Genomic DNA, 17,370 nt, shown 5'->3' on the forward strand with positions numbered 1-17,370 from the left:
CCCTACAAAAAAAAAAAAAAAAAAAGTATGGTGGGAATCCTCACTGATCATACCTATAGATTCCAAACCCCCTTCTCTATCATTTGGATTGCCCTGAGAAGGACGAGAGAAGACTACCATCCAAACAGATCAGTTCTTGAACCGGGGTTGATTTTATTCTCCTGCCACTGAGAGGTACACCAGAGTTTGCAAAGACAGTATGAATATTTCTGTTCTCTGTGTGTATATTGAATAGCTGTGCACCTAGCAGGGTGCCTGAGTAGGAAGTTAATTTCATTTTAAGGGCTAGAGCTTGTTACAAGTAGTGGAGCCAAGCCTTTGCACATCCATTTTCTTCAGAACCCAAGGAAAACTAGCCCATTTTGACAGCTCTACTTTTGCGCCTGTTAGTGCTGCTCGGATCCCTCTCTGACAGCAAGAGCTGGCTAATTTTGGGTATCTGTGCCCTGACACAAAGGTGTCTAATCATGGGGACTGTAGAAACTACTACATTAACAAGTTATCCAGCCTCATGCCCAGTGTCACAGTTTTTGAACAGATGGCCTCCTTCCTTCCTGTTTACTGACATGCAAGGTTCTGAGAAAAATGATTCAATCCAATTTACAGCAAACACCACATTTCAAGAAAAGGGAAAGAACAGGTGGTGTGTATACCAAAGCCCCACTTGCTCAGGCAAAAACAGGCTTCAGAACATTGGTTCATCAATGGAATTCTATCACAAAGTGACCATCATATAGTGAGTTTATTTGTGCTCTAAAATAATATCAACATGCACCTTTCCACTGAGTGACTTCATGGGTCATGGCCAACATAGAACTTGGATAGGAAATCCTTTGGCCTTGGCGCTTCTGTTTCATGGAAGAACCGCATAACATGTGTCCGCTGTTTCCATACTTTAATTGTTTCTTCCAGTTCCATCTTTCCCTGAACAAGGAAAGAGGTCATCAGTCACAGTGGTCAAGTTGAAGGCATATGACACTGAAGGCCAGGATTCTATTCTCTGCTCAGCATGGACTTGTTGAATGACCTTGGGCAAGTAACTACTCTGGGCAAAGTTTCTATGTCTGGACAATGAGATGGTTGGGGTAAATGATTTCTGAGACCTTTCCAAGATTCTTTAACTCTGTGGTTAACTAGTACCAAGAGGAGAAACATATAGGTTAACAGGCTCTTATCCCATGACCACCTAACCTGACTGGCTTATGTTTCTGCTTATCATTTCTTCTGTTACTGACTGGTCTATGCTGAAGCTCCCATTGATGCTAATGTGACTGGCCAGGGGGACAGAATCAGCCACAGGATTTGACCCCATTTATACAGGACTCATAACCAGCCTAACTGCATCTTCCAGCTGTAAACTGGCATTCAGATGAAGTGGTAACTTCTAGGGATGAGGTTCAAGAAGAATTCAAACTTTCCTCCCAAAACCTGTTTTTTTTTTTTTTTTTTTTTTGGTTATAAAATGCAAGTCCCAGTGGATGTTGCCTTGATGAATCTTATCTATTTATCCAGATGATAACCTCCAAGTTCAAGTATTTCTCTGAAATACAGCAATAATCACTGCTGAACCAGTAGCTGCTTTCTAAACTTGGAGACAAAATGTTCATTTGGAAAGACTGAGAAGTAATGAACAAGTTGGCTGATCTTTTAAATTGGTCAGGGAGGGTCAGTTACCTTAATGACCAGAAGATCAACCACCCTGGGGTCTGTGACGTGGGCATTCTTCATAAACATTTCTCGGACTTTATCCCGTCCCATTTTCACAGTGATGTCCAGCTGGAATTGGTGTACTAGAGAGAAAAACATGACTCAGGGTAGAAATTGTATGGTTAAAACATGTTTTTAAAACCTAGAGTCAAAGGATACTCATTGAAGACATACAGGTCACCCATTCATTCCTTCACCAAAAATCAGCCTGACCCTAGGCTAGGTGCCTGAGGATGAGACGTGTGATTCATGGCATTTGCTCTCAAGGAACTTATTATTTTGTTTGGGGAAAAAGACCACTGAATTTGAAGAGGCAGTAAAGCATTTTTCAAGAGTTTGAACAACCTAGGTTCAAATCCCAACTTTTTTTTTTTTTTTTTTTTTTTTGAGACGGAGTCTCGCTCTATCACCCAGGCTGGAGTGCAGTGGCTGGATCTCAGCTCGCTGCAAGCTCCGCCTCCTGGGTTTACGCCATTCTCCTGCCTCAGCCTCCCGAGTAACTGGGACTACAGGCATCCGCCACATTGCCCGGCTAGTTTTTTTTTTTCTATTTTTTTTTAGTAGAGACGGGGTTTCACCGTGTTGGCCAGGCTGGTCTTGAACTCCTGACCTCAGGTGATCCACCCGTCTCGGCCTCCCAAAGTGCTGGGATTACAGGCTTGAGCCACTGCGCCTGGCCTCAAATCCCAACTTTTGTTAGGTATATGATCCTGTGTAAGTTAACTTTCTTGTGCCTGAGTGTATTTTTTTAAAAATTTAAAAAATTTTTTTAGCTGGGTGCGGTAGCTCACGCCTATAATCCCAGCACTTTGGGAGGCTGAGGCGGGTGGATCACCTGAGGTCAGGAGTTCAAGACCAGCCTGGCCAACATGGCGAACCCCATCTCTACTAAAAATACAAACATTAGCCAGGTGTGGTGGCAGGCGCCTGTAATCCCAGCTACTCGGGAGGCTGAGGCAGGAGAATCACTTCAACTCAGGAGGCGGAGGTTGCAGTGAGCTGAGATGGTACCACTGCACTCCAGCCTGGGTGACAGAGTGAGACTGTGTCTCAAAAAAAAAAAAAAAATTATTTTTTTGGAGACAGGGTCTTGCTCTGTGTGATCATAGCTACCTGCAGCACCCTTGAACTCCTGGGCCCCCGTGATCCTCCTGCCTCTCAGCCTGGCAAGTTGCTGGGATTACATGCGTGAGCCATTGTCCTGGCTGAGTGTATTTATTTATCAATAAAATGAAGACAGTGACAGCACATATAACTCCAGGGCTCTTGTGGAGATTTCATGAGACAATGCAAAATGCTCACAATAGCGCCTCACATGGAATAAGCTCTCAATAGACATTAGCATTATTTTTATATGGAACAATCGGCAAAAGAAAACAGGATTGAAATTAATGTAAAATGATGTGGCCTAGGCTGTTAAGTACTACACAAACTTTGAGTTGAGGGAGACTGCTAGGGATTTATGCAGGTTAGGGACGCTTCAATCCAACAAGCAATTAATACCATCTTAGGTTACTTGGAGGAAGCAAAGTTTAAGATGTAGCTCCACTTGTCTAGGTGTTAAATTCTGACTGGAGGGACAGCCAGCTATGAATATAAACATAAAATCATAATATACAATAATCCCTGATTAAGCTCCTAAAATAGTGACAAAGACTCAGTAACCTGGAACTTCAGATGAGATGTACGGATGTCCTTTGAAAATCAGGTTTCAGTTACATGCATTACCACCCCCTGGGACGCTCAGCCATCAGTGGATTTGTTGATGACAAGGTCATGAACAGGGTCTTGCGTGGTAGGTGGGATACACATAGGGTGACAGAGGCATACTAGGCTGTGGGGACAGCAAAATCAAGGCTGCCAGGCTAGAATGAGCACTGTAGTGAAGGAAACCAGTGTATTCCTTTGGAATACCTTGTCTTGTGGTCATTCCTGTGACATGTTCACCCTGGCCTACAGAACTATCATAACCAGCTCTGAAAACGATGAAGGCCATTTTCTGATTGAATTAGCAATAAAGTTTGAACCTTAATTTTTTTTTTTTTTTTTTTTTTTTTTAAAAAAGGGGTCCCCTTTTTTCCCCCGGTGGTCTGGAAAACTCCTGGCTTCCAGCAATCCTTGACCTCCCAAAAGGTGTTGGGATTATGGGCATGAGCCACTGCACCTCACCTGAATCTTTTTACTCCTAACTTAGTGACAGTGATAGAAAAATAAAGCCTCTGCTGAGGGACATATCAGGCCATGCTGCAAAGAAAACAAAGTTTCTGATCCAACCAAGGAAAAAGCAACAGCAGAAATCTACTAGGAGAACTGGCATCCCAGCTTGATAGGTCAATGTCAACACCACAGAGGACAGAGGATCATTCACTAGAAGTAAGTGTCCAGGGTGTGCTGGAGCAGGCTCTCATGGAGAGCCAGTTATACATCTCTTCCCAAATCCGTCCACACTGACTTCACTTAAAAATCAATCATGGTGGGAGTATTTATACCATGGAAAATGGCAAACACTATAAATTTGAGTTCTACCTCCCACAGAGCTGTTCACCAAGGTATATTAGGAATTCCAGTAAAGAGCAGACAAAGGGACAATAAGAAGACAGATGCAAAAATAAATGCAAACTAATATGGAACCTGGAATTTTATTATTATTTTTTTAAGACAGGGTCTTGCTCTGTCACCCAGGCTGCAGTGCAATGGCATGATCATGGCTCACTGCAGCCTTGACCTCCCGGCTCAAGCAATTCTCCCACCTCAGCCTCCCAAGTAGCTGAGACTACACGCACGCACCATCACGCCCATACTTCTTTAGTTTTTTGTGGAGATGGGCGTCTCGCTACATTGCCTAAGCTGGTCTTGAACTCCTGGACTTAAGCGATCCTTCTGCCTCTGCCTCCCAAAGTGCTGGGATTACAAGTGTAAGCTACCACACCTGACCAAACCTGTCCTTGGTACACGTGTGCCTAGAATCCAGTGCTAGAATCCAGTGCTTAAGCACGTGTGCTTAAGAATCTCTTAAGGAAGAGATTATGAGGAATCTTCCCCTACTATCAGTGCTTATCATTCCTGCATTTTTTATTTTAGATTCCTGACCAACTTTGGGAACAAAAAAACAAGATTTCTCTGGTCATACTTATGGGAGCTTGTGCCCACCAGCTCCCATTCCTCATGATCTCCTGAACTACAGCAGGGCACTGGGTGATGAATCTTCTCATCAGCAAAATGTTCACATGCATACATGCAACATTTTACTTACAGTTTCAGGAGGTTACAGATCCTTGAGTGCCCATCCTCAGATTAAGAACCCTTGTCTCTAGAAAGACAAATTCCATATAGGTCTGTCCCAGGCTCCCTCCTCCCATCCCAACACTCTGAATGCACCCCCCAACCAGCGAGAAAGGCTGCAGAAAAGCAAATGGAAATAGCCTAGCTGTAGACTGAATCGTTCCTTGGTCTAAATCTGTGGCAAACCAGCAATGATTTTGCTCCCCAGAACATTTGGTAGTGTCTGGAAGCATTTTTGGTTGTCACAACCATGGGGTGGGTGCTACTGGCGTCTTGTGGGTAGAGGCCAGGGATGCTGCTAAACATCCTATGATGCAGGGGACAGCCCTGCACAGCAATCGTCCAGCCCACATGCCACTGTTGAGAAACCCTGATGTAAATCAGCTCCAATTGTTCTTTCTCAGCTCACAAATTCCTGGCTTATTCTTTGAATCCTGAATACTTCTATTTCAATTTGAAAAAATCTGAGAGGCTCAAAAGGAAGTACCCCTTTTGGGTGAAGGTGACTTTTCCACAGTCTCTGTGTGCTTTTCTGAAGTTATTGTTAAGGCTTTCCTGAGTCCAGAAAGCTCTGACAGATTCGGAAGGACAATCCGATACTGCTCTCAGTTATTTGCTCTAATTCATTTTGGTTGCATTCATACAAGGCACAAGGCCTGTATTCTTAGATGGGAAGGCAACATAGTATAATGGAAAATAACGTGGGATTAGGGGTCAAATAAGCTGGGTAAGGTCTCCGGATCATTATAAATTATGATCTTGCCTGGGGTACAGCCTCCTTAGCCTGTCATCTCATCTAAAAAAATAGGAAAGAAAATAAACTCTAACCTAATTCTTTTACAGGAATATAGTGAAAAATCAAGTGACACCTTGTAAAGCATGATCCAAATCCTGGCTGTTAAAACTGTCACACTTTTCCCCCTATACCTCTAGAATACCTTGGGTTTAATTATCTGGTTAAATGCCTATAATAGACTAGACCATAAGACTAGACCATCAGACCCCTGAAGGCAGGGTTCTGTTTTATTCATATTTGTATCTCTCTAGGCATCTAGTACTGACTCTGAAGTACAACAGATATTTAATGAAATGCAAATTAAATGAATGAACCATTTCTATAGAAAGTCTCCTGTTATCTTATGGCCAGCAAACAGCATGTCACATTTTTTCAAAGGAAGGATTCAAAGGCAGTTCTATCCCTGTGCTGCCATGCAAAACTGGGCCCTGGGAGATTCAGGGAAAACTGCAGTAGAAGCTAAGAGCCGGGTATTAGGGGTTTACAGGTAGCCTACTTCCTAACGATGTCATAAGGCATAGTGCTGAGTCATATGTAAGCATTTCAATAAATGTTAGTTATCAGCCAGTCACAGTGGCTCATGCCTGTAATCCCAGTACTCTGGCAGGCCGAGGCCAGCGGATCACCTGAGGTCAGAAGTTCGAGACAGCCTGGCCAACTTGGTGAAACCCCATCTCTACTAAAAATACAAAAGTTAGCCAGGTGTGGTGGCACACGCCTATAATCCCAGCTACTTGGGAGGCTGAGGCATGGGGAATCACTTGAACCCAGGAGGCGGAGGTTGCAGTGAGCCAAGATCGCGCCACTGCACTCCAGCCTGGGAGACAGAGCGAGACTGTCTCAAAAAAAAAAAAATGAGTTATCAATACTATTTTTTTCATTAAATACTTAAAATTTTACTTCTGTTTATTAATGCTCAGGCTGTTCTAAGTTATTGACACTATTTTCCCCTTCCTTGATTTGATTCCTCAGCTGGAGTCCTGATGATGGATACCATAAAACCCATGTGGCACAGGTCTGAGTAACTGGCCAGCTACAGATCACTGATCTTCCCCATAGGGATGCACACTCCTTGACCCCTTCTTTTCTCTCCTCTTCCCTTGCTCTTTAGGCTCCTGTAACCCTCTGCCTTCTTTTCCTCCTCTCAAGACCCTTCTGACTTTAGGACTTTCTTCCCAAAACAGAATTTGAGGGAAGGTCTTGGGAGGGGATGGTTTAGAAAGAGCTGGATTCTCAGAGTCAGGATACCTGGGTTCTGTCTTCTACTTGGCCACTGATCTACCCTTCACAAGCCACCCTTTTTGAATGTGGTCCTCCTTCCCCCAGCACCTTCCTCCTGCAACCAGAGAGAGTTCTGGGTACTCCTAGAAGTATTCTGCTAGGCAAACATTATGTTTTCAAACTTCTGAATTTGAATGCACCACCCCAAAACACACACACACATACACATACACACTGCTACTGTCACTCCCCACACACATCTTTTATCTGCCTGCCCTTGAAGGCATCTGAATTTGCAGTCCCTGAACCAGTGGATCAGTCAAGTTTCTCCTTCTCTAGTATCGCGTGGGTTTAAGTTCTGGTCAGTAGCAATTTTTCCAAAAGTCAGCTTGAGGACAGGAACTCTGTGGAGCAGAGACGGTTCTCAGATGTCAAAGAACCGGGTTCTGCTTGGAAGCTGCTGCTAAGGTAAGCCCTATAAATAACAAAAATAACAACAAAAACAATGGCAGCAGCTAATATTTAATGAGTTAAATATGCACCAAGCCCTGTTCTAAGCACTCTAGATATTTTAACTTAATACAGTAACTTTCTGAAGAAGGAATTATCATTCCCATTTTAAAGATGAAGAAACAGGAACAGATGAAATAACCGGCCCAAAGTCACATAGCTAGTTTAGGGCAGCACCTGGATAAAAGTTCATGCTCCTAACCACCACATTCTACCGCCTCTTCACGCACACACAAGCAGGGACTCGACAGCCCTGAGGAGTGGCACCATGCTCCAGCTCACTCAAAAACACCTCTTTCTCACACTTCGGGAGGCCAAGACGGACGGATCACGAGGTCAGGAGATCGTGACCATCCTGGCTAACACGAGACCATCCTGGCTAACACGGTGAAACCCCGTCTCTACTAAAAATACAAATACATATGCCGGGCGTGGTGGCGGGCGCCTGTAATCCCAGCTACTCGGGAGACTGAGGCAGGAGAATGGCGGGAACCCAGGAGACGGAGCTTGCAGTGAGCCGAGATCGCACCACTGCGCTCCAGCCTGAGCAACAGAGCGAGACTCCGTCTCAAAAAAAAAAAAACCAAAACAAAACAAAACAAAAAAAACAAAAAACACCTCTTTCTCCGACTAGCATTACGCGCCATGTGAAAACACCGAGTCAGGCCGGGCGCAGTGGCTCACGCCTGTAATCCCAGTACTTTGGGAGGCCAAGGCCAGCGGATCACTTGAGGTCAGGAGTTGGAGACCAGCCTGGCCAACATGGTGAAATCCCATCTCTACCAAAGATACAAAAATTAGCCCGGCGTGCTAGCGAACGCCTGTAGTCCCAGCTACTCGGGAGGCTGAGGTAGGAGAATCGCTTGAACGCAGGAGGCAGAGGTTGCAGTGAGCCGAGATCGTGCCACTTCACTCCAGGCTGGGCTACACAGCGAGACTCTCACAAACAAAACGAAAAATCCAACGGGCATCTAAATTACACTCTGCAACTCTAGACTTTGGGTTCCAGGTACACCAGTGGCTCGGCCTGGGCCCTGGGCACATCACTTCGCCTCTCGGTGCCTCCGCTGCCTCACCCACAAAGTGAGTGTGTCACTGACAGTCCTCGTCCTTCTGCCAATTGCGGGGGACAAAACAGACCAAATCTCCGAGGGCGCCGTACGAATGCTGGGGACGGCCGGTCTGACCACGGCGCCGCCGCCGGGTCCGGCCCGGGTAGGCTCGGGTGACGCTCTTCCCCTGAAGCACCCGCAATCGCCTCTGCCCAAATTGGTGACCTCAGCTCGGCCCATGAGAAACCCCGGCCGGGCCGACTACGACCTTGAGCGGCGGCCTCCGGGTCCCCACGTAAGCCGCTACCTCTCACCAGTGTTCGGCACCTCCCGATACCAGGCGCGGTAGAGCTCGCGCACCCTCCGCTTGGCCTCGTTCATGTCCCGACTGAAAATGGGCTTCACAAAGGTGCTGGCGGTAGAGGCAGCTTGGCGGACGCCGCTCCCCGCCATCTTGCCAAAGTATCCACTCCACGACCCCACCTCTTGCAAGCCGAGCGTGCGACCAGCGGGCGAATGTCTTCTCTCATTGGCTGAGGAGGAATGCCCCGCCTGTATGCTGGATGGGCGGGAGGATGACTGTAAGGCTCTCCGATTGGCTGGGAAGCCTCTCTCTGGCTGAGCGAACGGTGGGGGCTGCGCATGCTCATCTACAGAAGCGTCGCTTGGCCTTTGGACTAACGTATCTGTCCTGCTAACGGGCCGGCGTCGCCACCAGGGGACGCTCGGGCAGCAGGGTGGTCGCTGGGTCGTGAGCTGGCGCCGGGGACGCCGAGCGACTGCGGGGCTTCCGTCAGCGTCCTGCTATCCGGCTGCCCGCCGCGCTCCCTGGTAGTGTCCGTGGACGCGCAGGCCTTGAAGAACCTCCTCGCAGCTGGCCCGCGAGGTAACTTCTGAGGCAGATAACGGCGCCTGGACTGCGGTGGCGCTTGTCCTGCCGCCTGGCGGCTTTCTGCAGAGCCAGGGTATACTTATTTTTCTGTAAACCAACTCTTCCTTAGCGCAGGAGAGGTGTCAAAGCGCCGGCGCGTCTCCAGAGCCCCGGGAGGAAGGCTGTAACGGCAGCCCCATCGTAGACAGGCATATTCGCATCCTGAGTCCTGCATCTCTGAAAAGCAGACCAGAATTTGGAAGCTGGAAGGAACCTTAGATCGTCCGTTCTGGGTGTCTCTCTTCGCTGGCGTTTTCCCACGAGAGGAACCTACAAGTGTCAAGGAAAAAAGAACAGCTAACCACAGGGCAGGCCACGGGCAAGATATCTCAGTGTTCTCCGCGCTCAGGTCAGGTAGGTACCGTCAGCATCCCCATTTTACAGGTGAGGAAACTCAGGTGGCCCAGAGTGTAGGTCACGTGACAGATCGCCCCAGACCTGCCTGACTCCTGCCTAAGAGTCTCGGTCTTTTTCTGAAGGTGCAGTTGACAGGAGCCTGTGAGTACTGGGGAAGGGCCAGGGGCCAGGACTGAGCTTACGCCTGCATCTAGTCCAAACTTTCCCATTTCGAAGGGTTAAAAGACCAGATATACTTTTTTCTTCCTTATTATCTTCTAAAATGTATGTGTATATTCAAGTGAGCTATAAAAAAGGAAGCACGTAACATACATAAATTATAAAGCATAATAATAAAATGGAAGCTTTTGAACCTCAGTACTGACTTAAGAAGTTGTAACACACTTAAGGTTTATATAAAGTGTCCTTAGATGTCCTTAGTAACCACTGTTCTCTAGTTTTCTAGGTACATTAACTTGACTAGGCCCCACAACACACCAGTGAGATAGTGTTGATATATCCTTTTTTTTTCCTTTTTTTCTCTTTTTTTTTTGAGACAGAGTGAGATTTACCTAGGCTGGACTGCAATGGTGCAGTTAGAATCACACAGGTAGATATCATGGTATAGGTGCTGTGAGAGTCAGAAAACCGACTGTGGCACCAGCTGCCTGGGCTTCAACCCCAATGCTGTAAAGTAACTTAGTCTCTTTGTGCCTCAGTTTTCTCATCTATAAAATGAGTATATCAGCCGGGGTTGGTGGCTCACACCTGTAATTCCAGCACTTTGGGAGGCCAAGGCGGGTGTATCGCCTGAGGTCAGGAGTTCGAGACCAACCTGGCCAACATGGTGAAACCCCGTCTCTACTAAAAACACAAAAATTTGCTGGTGTGGTGGTGGGCCCCTGTAATCTCAGCTGGTCAGGAGGCTGATGCAGGAGAATCACTTGAGCCTGGGAGGCGGAGGTTGCGGTGAGCCAAGATTGCGCCACTGTACTCCAGTCTGGGCGACAGAGTGAGACCCTGTCTCAAAAAAAGAAAAAGACCTCTAAACAACTCACAAACTGGGAGAAAATTTTTGCATATCACATGTTCCATAAGGGACTTGTATCTAGCATACATAAAATTCTTACAACTCAATAATGAAAAGACAAATAGCCAAATTTAGAAATGGTCAAGGGTGGCAACACAAATGTTGGTGAGGATGTGAAGCAACAGGAACTCTCCTTATTGGTAGGAATGCAAAATGATACAGCAACTTTGGAAGACAGTTTGGCTTTCTTACAAAACTAAACATACTCCTATCAGAAGATCCAGCCATTGCACTTCTTAGTGTTTACCCAAATGAGCTGAAAACTTATGTCCACACAGAAACCTACACATGGATGTTTACAGCAGCTTTATTTGTAATTGCCAAAACTTGAAAGCAACCTAGATGTCCTTTAGCAGGTGAGTGGATAAACTGTGGTATATACAGACAGTGAACTGTATTGAGCACTAGAAAGAAATGAGCTATTAAGCCATGAAAAGGCATGGAGAAACCTTAAATGCATATAACAAGTGAAAGAAGCCAATCTGAAAAAGCTACATACTGTATGATTCCAACTATATTACATCCTGGAAAAGGTAAAACTATGGAGACAGTAAAAAGATGGCAGGCGCTGGGAGTGGGGAGAAATGCACAGAGGTGGTGCACAGAGAATGTTTAGGGTAGTGAAATTACTCTGGACTATATAAGGGCGGATACATGTTATTACACATTTGTCAAACCCTACAGGATATACAACACCAAGAGTGAAACCGAATGTAAACTATGGGATATGGGTGATACTGGTATGTCAGTATAGCGTCATTGCTGGTGACAAATGTTTCCTCTGGTGCCTGATGTTGATGGTGGGGGGAGGCTCTGAGTGTGTGGGGGTAGGGGAACCCTGTATTTTCTGTTCAGTTTTGCTGTGAACTCAAAACTGCTCTTAAAGATGAAATTTTTATTTTAATGGGCAAATTATTTGAATAACCATTTCTCCAAAGAGGATATTCAGATGACCAATACATATATGGAAAGACATTCAACATCATGAACCATTAGGGAAATACAAATCAAAGCCCTCATGAGATAGCATTTCTCACTCAGTAGAATGGCTAGAATTAAAAAGACAGACACAGCCAGGCACGGTGGCTCACACCTGTAATCCCAGCACTTTGAAAGGCCAAGGCTGGTGGAAACTTCAGTTCAGGAGTTCGAGACCAGCCTGGCTAACATGTTGAAACCCCTTCTCTACTAAAAATAGGAAAATTAGCTGGGCTTGGTTGTGCATGCCTGTAATCCCAGCTACTAGGGAAGCTGAGGCAGGAGAATTGCTTGACTCGGGAGGTGGAGGTTGCAGTGAGCCAAGGTTACACCATTGCATTCCAGCCTGGGTGACACAGCAAGACTCCATCTCAAAAAAAAAAAAAGACAAACGTTAGTATTGGCAAGAATGTAGAGAAATTAGAACTTTCATACTTTGTTGGTGGAAATGTAAAATGGTATAGCCATTTGGGAAAACAGTCTGGCAGTTTCTTTTTTTTTTTTTTGAGACGGAGTCTCGCTCTGTTGCCCGGGCTGGAGTGCAGTGGCCGGATCTCAGCTCACTGCAAGCTCCGCTTCCCGGGTTTACGCCATTCTCCAGCCTCAGGCTCTCGAGTAGCTGGGACTACAGGCACCCGCCACCTCGCCCGGCTAGTTTTTTGTATTTTTTTTTTTTAGTAGAGACAGGGTTTCACCGTGTTAGCCAGGATGGTCTCGATCTCCTGACCTCGTGATCCGCCCGTCTTGGCCTCCCAAAGTGCTGGGATTACAGGCTTGAGCCACCGTGCCCGGCCCGAGTAGGTAGGATTATAGGTGCACGCCACCATGCCTGGCTAATTTTTGTATTTTTAGTAGAGGCAAGGTTTCACCGTGTTGGTCAGGCTGGTCTCAAACTCCTGACCTCAAGTGATCCACCCACATCAGCCTCCCAATGTGTGGGATTACAGTCATGAGCCACCACGGCCAGCCTAAACCTCTTTTCTCTACGAATCACCCAGCCTCAGGTATTTCTTTATAGCAATGCAAGAAGGGCCTAATACATGTGGTATATCCATGTAATGGATACTCTTCAGCAATGTTGAACCCTGAAAATACACTAAGTGAAAAAAGCTAAACACAAATAGCACATATCATATTATTCTCTTTATATAAAGGATTCAGAAGAGACAAATCTATAGAGATAGAAGATGAGTGGTTATCAGATGCTGAGAGTGAAAATGGGGACTGAATGTGAAAGGCACAAGGTTTCCTTTTTTCTTGGGCAGGGGGCGGTGGACAGAGGAGTCTCACTGTGTCACCCAGGCTGGAGTGGAGTGGTGCGATCGCGGCTCACTGCAGCCTCCGTCTCCTGGGTTCAAGCGATTCTCTTGCCTCAGCCTCCCAAGTAGCTGGGATTACAGGCATGCACCATCACCCCTGGCTAATTTTTGTATTTTTAGTAGAGACAGGTTTTTGCCATGTTGGCCAGACTGTTCTTGAACTCCTAACCTGTGATCCGCCCATCTCGGCCTCCCAAAGTGCTGGGATTACAAGGGTGAGCCACCCTGCCTGGCCTTAAGGTTTCTTTTAAGACTGATGGCAATACTCTAAAATTAGTTTGTGGTGACAGTGTACAACTTTTAAAATATGCTAAAATTCATTTAGTTTTACACTTAAAATGGGTGAAGGAGATATTTTATAGTATGTAAATTATATCACAGTAAAGCCACTGAGGGGCGGAAATGGTCCTTGATCATTTTTTAAATGTGTAGAGTTCAGTGTAATTTAGTGAATGGTGCCTTTTTGCTATCATACCTTAAAAAGGGGAAAAAAACCTTATTTATTCTTATTAACAAGAGATATTTTAGAAAATTGGGAAAGAACAGAACAGTTCTGAAAATAAATATTCTCCATAGTGATAGAGGTAATGTAGTATATAGTAAAAAGAATTTGAACTTTAGAGTCAGACCCTGACATCAGCTACAAGCTGTATGTCAAGTTACCTTTCCTCCACGAACTTTGGTTTCTGCATGTATAAAATGGGATAAGGATGACTACCACACAGTAGGATTAAATGAGACAACGTATATAATATGAAGTGCCTAGAAGAGTATCAGGTGGACACAGATGTTTGATAAATGTTAGTTTTCTTTTCCTTTGTCTACTAATCAGATTATGAGAATTCTGTTAACTTTCTTTAGTCTCAGCCCTCACACCTTTCAGAGTAGATCCTAGTGACTAAGAGCCACTGAAGGGCAGCAGCCTTGTTCAGGGGGATGGTTGGAGAACATCCAGCAGATTGTCTTCAAACTGTGTTTGCATCTTAAGCCTCTTATTTTTTACTTATATTGTAATTATGGATTAATACAAATGGAGATTTCTTTTTTTGTTTTGAGACAGAGTCTGACTCTGTCGCCCAGACTGGAGTGCAGTGGCGCGATCTTGGCTCACTGCAAGCTCCGCCTCCCGGGTTCACGCCATTATCCTGGCTCAGACTCCTGAGTAGCTGGTGCTATGAGTAGCTGGGACTACAGGCGCCTGCCACCACGCCCGGCTAATTTTTTTTTTTTTGTATTTTTACTAGAGACGGAGTTTCACCGTGTTAGCCAGGATGGTCTTGATCTCCTGACCTTGTGATCTGCCCACCTCGGCCTCCCAAAGTACTGGGATTACAAGCGAGAGCCACCACGCTCGGCCCAAATAGAGATTTCTAAAGGTGGGTTCGTGTACTTTTTTTTTTGAGATGGAGTCTTGCTCTGTGGCCCAGAATGGAGTGCAGTGGCACAATCTCAGCATACTGCAACCTCTGTCTCCCAGGTTCAAGCAATTCTGTCTCAGCCTCCTGAGTAGGTGGGATTACAGGCACCCACTACCATGCCCGGCTAATTTTTGTATTTTTAGTAGAGATGGGGTTTTGCCATGTTAGCCATGCTGATCTCGAACTCCTAACCTGAGATGATCCACCTGCTTTGGCCTCCCAAAGTGCTGGGATTACAGGAGTGAGCCACCACGCCCAGCCCCTTTCATGCACTTTTATCCAAGATTGAGAAATGTCAGTGTCTGTAGCAAATAATATTGCTCTTTTTGGTGATAGGTATTGATATAGATAAGGGATAAGGGTTAACCGCCTACCTGGCCTCTTTTCGCCACTGTCCTTAGTGCCCAGAGAATGTTAAATTGGGTTGAATTGAAGCCCTCAGCATTTAAGGAACTTGTGTAGTTGGTAGTAGAGTGAGAACCAGATCCCAGAATTTCTTACCCCAGTTCAGTGTTCTACTTCCTCTCCCCTCACCCCCACCCCTCTTTTGGCTTCAGTTTAAAGATCCCCTGCCTGAGATGGCCCAGCATCTATTTGTGTCCTTCTTCTCTGAGATCACAGTAAAGTCAGTGTTAAGAGCAGAGGGTCTTTTTTATTCCAGTGGCATATGGGCTCATAGGGCTCCAAGATGCAAGCCAAAGCAAGGGGGAGGTATCAGGAACTGGAAACAATTCCTTAGAGCCCACATATACAGCCACACATTGCCTCATACTTCTGCTTTTCTTTCTTGTCTCCATAAGGAAGAGAAAGTGACTTTTATCATTTTTCCTATATTAGATGGCATATTTTAAATTAAATGTTTATGTTGAGATGATATAGATTCATTTGTATAATCAGTAATACAGAGTGGTCAGGTGTACCCATTACCCAGTTTCCCCCAATGGTAACATCTTGTAAAACAGTAGTAAAGGCCGGGCGCGGTGGCTCAAGCCTGTAATCCCAGCACTTTGGGAGGCCGAGACAGGCGGATCACGAGGTCAGGAGATCAAGACCATCCTGGCTAACACGGTGAAACCCCGTCTCTACTAAAAAATACAAAAAACTAGCCGGGCGAGGTGGCGGGCGCCTGTAGTCCCAGCTACTCGGGAGGCTGAGGCAGGAGAATGGCGTAAACCCGGGAGGCGGAACTTGCAGTGAGCTGAGATGCGGCCACTGCACTCCAGCCTGGGCCACAGAGCGAGACTCCGTCTCAAAAAAAAAAAAAAAAAAAAAGAAAACAGTAGTAAAATGTCATGACTAGGATATTGACATTAATATAATCAAGATACAGACTATCTCCATCACTACAAGGATTCTTCATATTGCCTTTCCCTCTCCTCCTCCTTAGTCCCTGACAAAGGAACTTCATTTCTGTAATTTTTGTTTTTTGAGACAGCATCTTACTCTGTGGCCCAGGCTGGAGTGTAGTGATACAATCTTGACTCACTGCAGCCTCCCCTTGAGATCCTTCCACCTCAGCCTCCCAAGTAGCTGGGACTACAGGCACATACCACCATGTACAGCTAAATTGTTTTGTATTTTTTTTGTAGAGACTGGGTCTTACCTTGTTGCCCAGGCTTATCTTGAACTCCTGGGCTCAAGCAATCCTCCCACCTCAGCCTCCCAAAGTGCTGGGATTACAGGCGTGAGCCACCTTGCTGTACCCATTTCTATAATTTGATCATTTCAAGATTATGATAATTATGATATAAATGAAATCATACACTATATGACCTTTTGGCTAGGCTTTTTTTTTTTTCACTCAGTATCAATTTCTTGAGGTTCATGAAGCTTGTTACATGTGTAAATACTTTATTCCTTTTTACATTTGAGTAGTATTCCATGGTATGGAGGCACCACAGTTTGTTTAACCATTCACCCCTTGAAGGACATGTGGGTTGTTTTGGTTTTTGGCTATTACAAATCAAATTACTATAAACATTTGTGTATGGCTTTTCTGTCAACGTTTAAGTCTTCATTTCTCTGTATAAATGCCCAAGTGCAGTGGGTCACATGGTTATTGCATATTTAGTTGTTTAAGAAACTGCCAAATTAGGCTGGGTGCAGTGGCTCGCACCTGTAATTCCAGCACTTTGGGAGTCTGAGACAGGTGGATCACAAGGTCTGGAGTTCAAGACCAGCCTGGCCAACATGGTGAAACCCCATCTCTACTAAAAATACAAAAATTGGCCAGGCATGGTGGTGTCTGCCTGTAATCCCAGCTACTTGGGAGGCTGAGGCAGGAGTATTGCTTGAACCCGGGAGGCAGAGGTTGCAGTGAACCAAGATCACACCACTGCACGCCAGCCTGGGTGACACAGCAAGACTCTGTCTCAGGGGAAAAAAAAAAAACTGCCAAATTGTTTTCCAGAATAACTGTATCATTTTACATTCTCATTGGCAATTTATGAGTGATCCAGTGTCTCGACATCCTGTCCTATATTTGGTGTAGCAACTTTTTACATTTAGCCATTTGGATAAGTGTACAGGATATCCCATTGTAATTTTAGTTTGCATTCCCTTAATGGCTAGTGATATTGAACATCCCTTCCCAAGTTTATTTCCAATCTGTATATTCTCTTTAGTGAAGTGCTTTTTCATGTCTTTTGTACATTTTTTATTTAGATTATTTACTTTTGAGTTTTGGGAGTTCTTTATATATTCTAGATACTAGTCCTTTGTCGGATGCAT

General features: G+C 45.4%; 1 protein-coding gene and 1 long non-coding RNA gene across 2 annotated transcripts in view; one reads left to right on the forward strand and one right to left on the reverse strand.

Annotated features, from left to right (window-relative positions):
* Positions 1 to 129: 129 nt before the first annotated feature.
* On the reverse strand, positions 130 to 9,225 carry NDUFA6 (NADH:ubiquinone oxidoreductase subunit A6). The gene is made up of 3 exons (XM_023221843.2): positions 8,883 to 9,225; positions 1,675 to 1,790; positions 130 to 924 (listed from the first exon to the last, which is right to left on the reverse strand). Exons 1-3 carry the CDS (start codon positions 9,019 to 9,021, stop codon positions 793 to 795), a joined length of 387 nt encoding a protein of 128 aa, XP_023077611.2. The 5' UTR covers positions 9,022 to 9,225; the 3' UTR covers positions 130 to 792.
* A 495-nt stretch (positions 9,226 to 9,720) lies between these two features.
* The window catches only part of LOC111548935, a 31,732-nt gene continuing 24,082 nt past the window's right edge, over positions 9,721 to 17,370 (forward strand). The window contains exon 1 of the long non-coding RNA XR_002733558.2: positions 9,721 to 9,853. This is a non-coding gene — a long non-coding RNA (uncharacterized LOC111548935). The remainder of the gene's footprint in view (positions 9,854 to 17,370) is intronic.

The sequence above is a fragment of the Piliocolobus tephrosceles genome, chromosome 19 (genome assembly GCF_002776525.5).
Source record: "Piliocolobus tephrosceles isolate RC106 chromosome 19, ASM277652v3, whole genome shotgun sequence".
NCBI classification, from domain to species: domain Eukaryota; kingdom Metazoa; phylum Chordata; class Mammalia; order Primates; family Cercopithecidae; genus Piliocolobus; species Piliocolobus tephrosceles.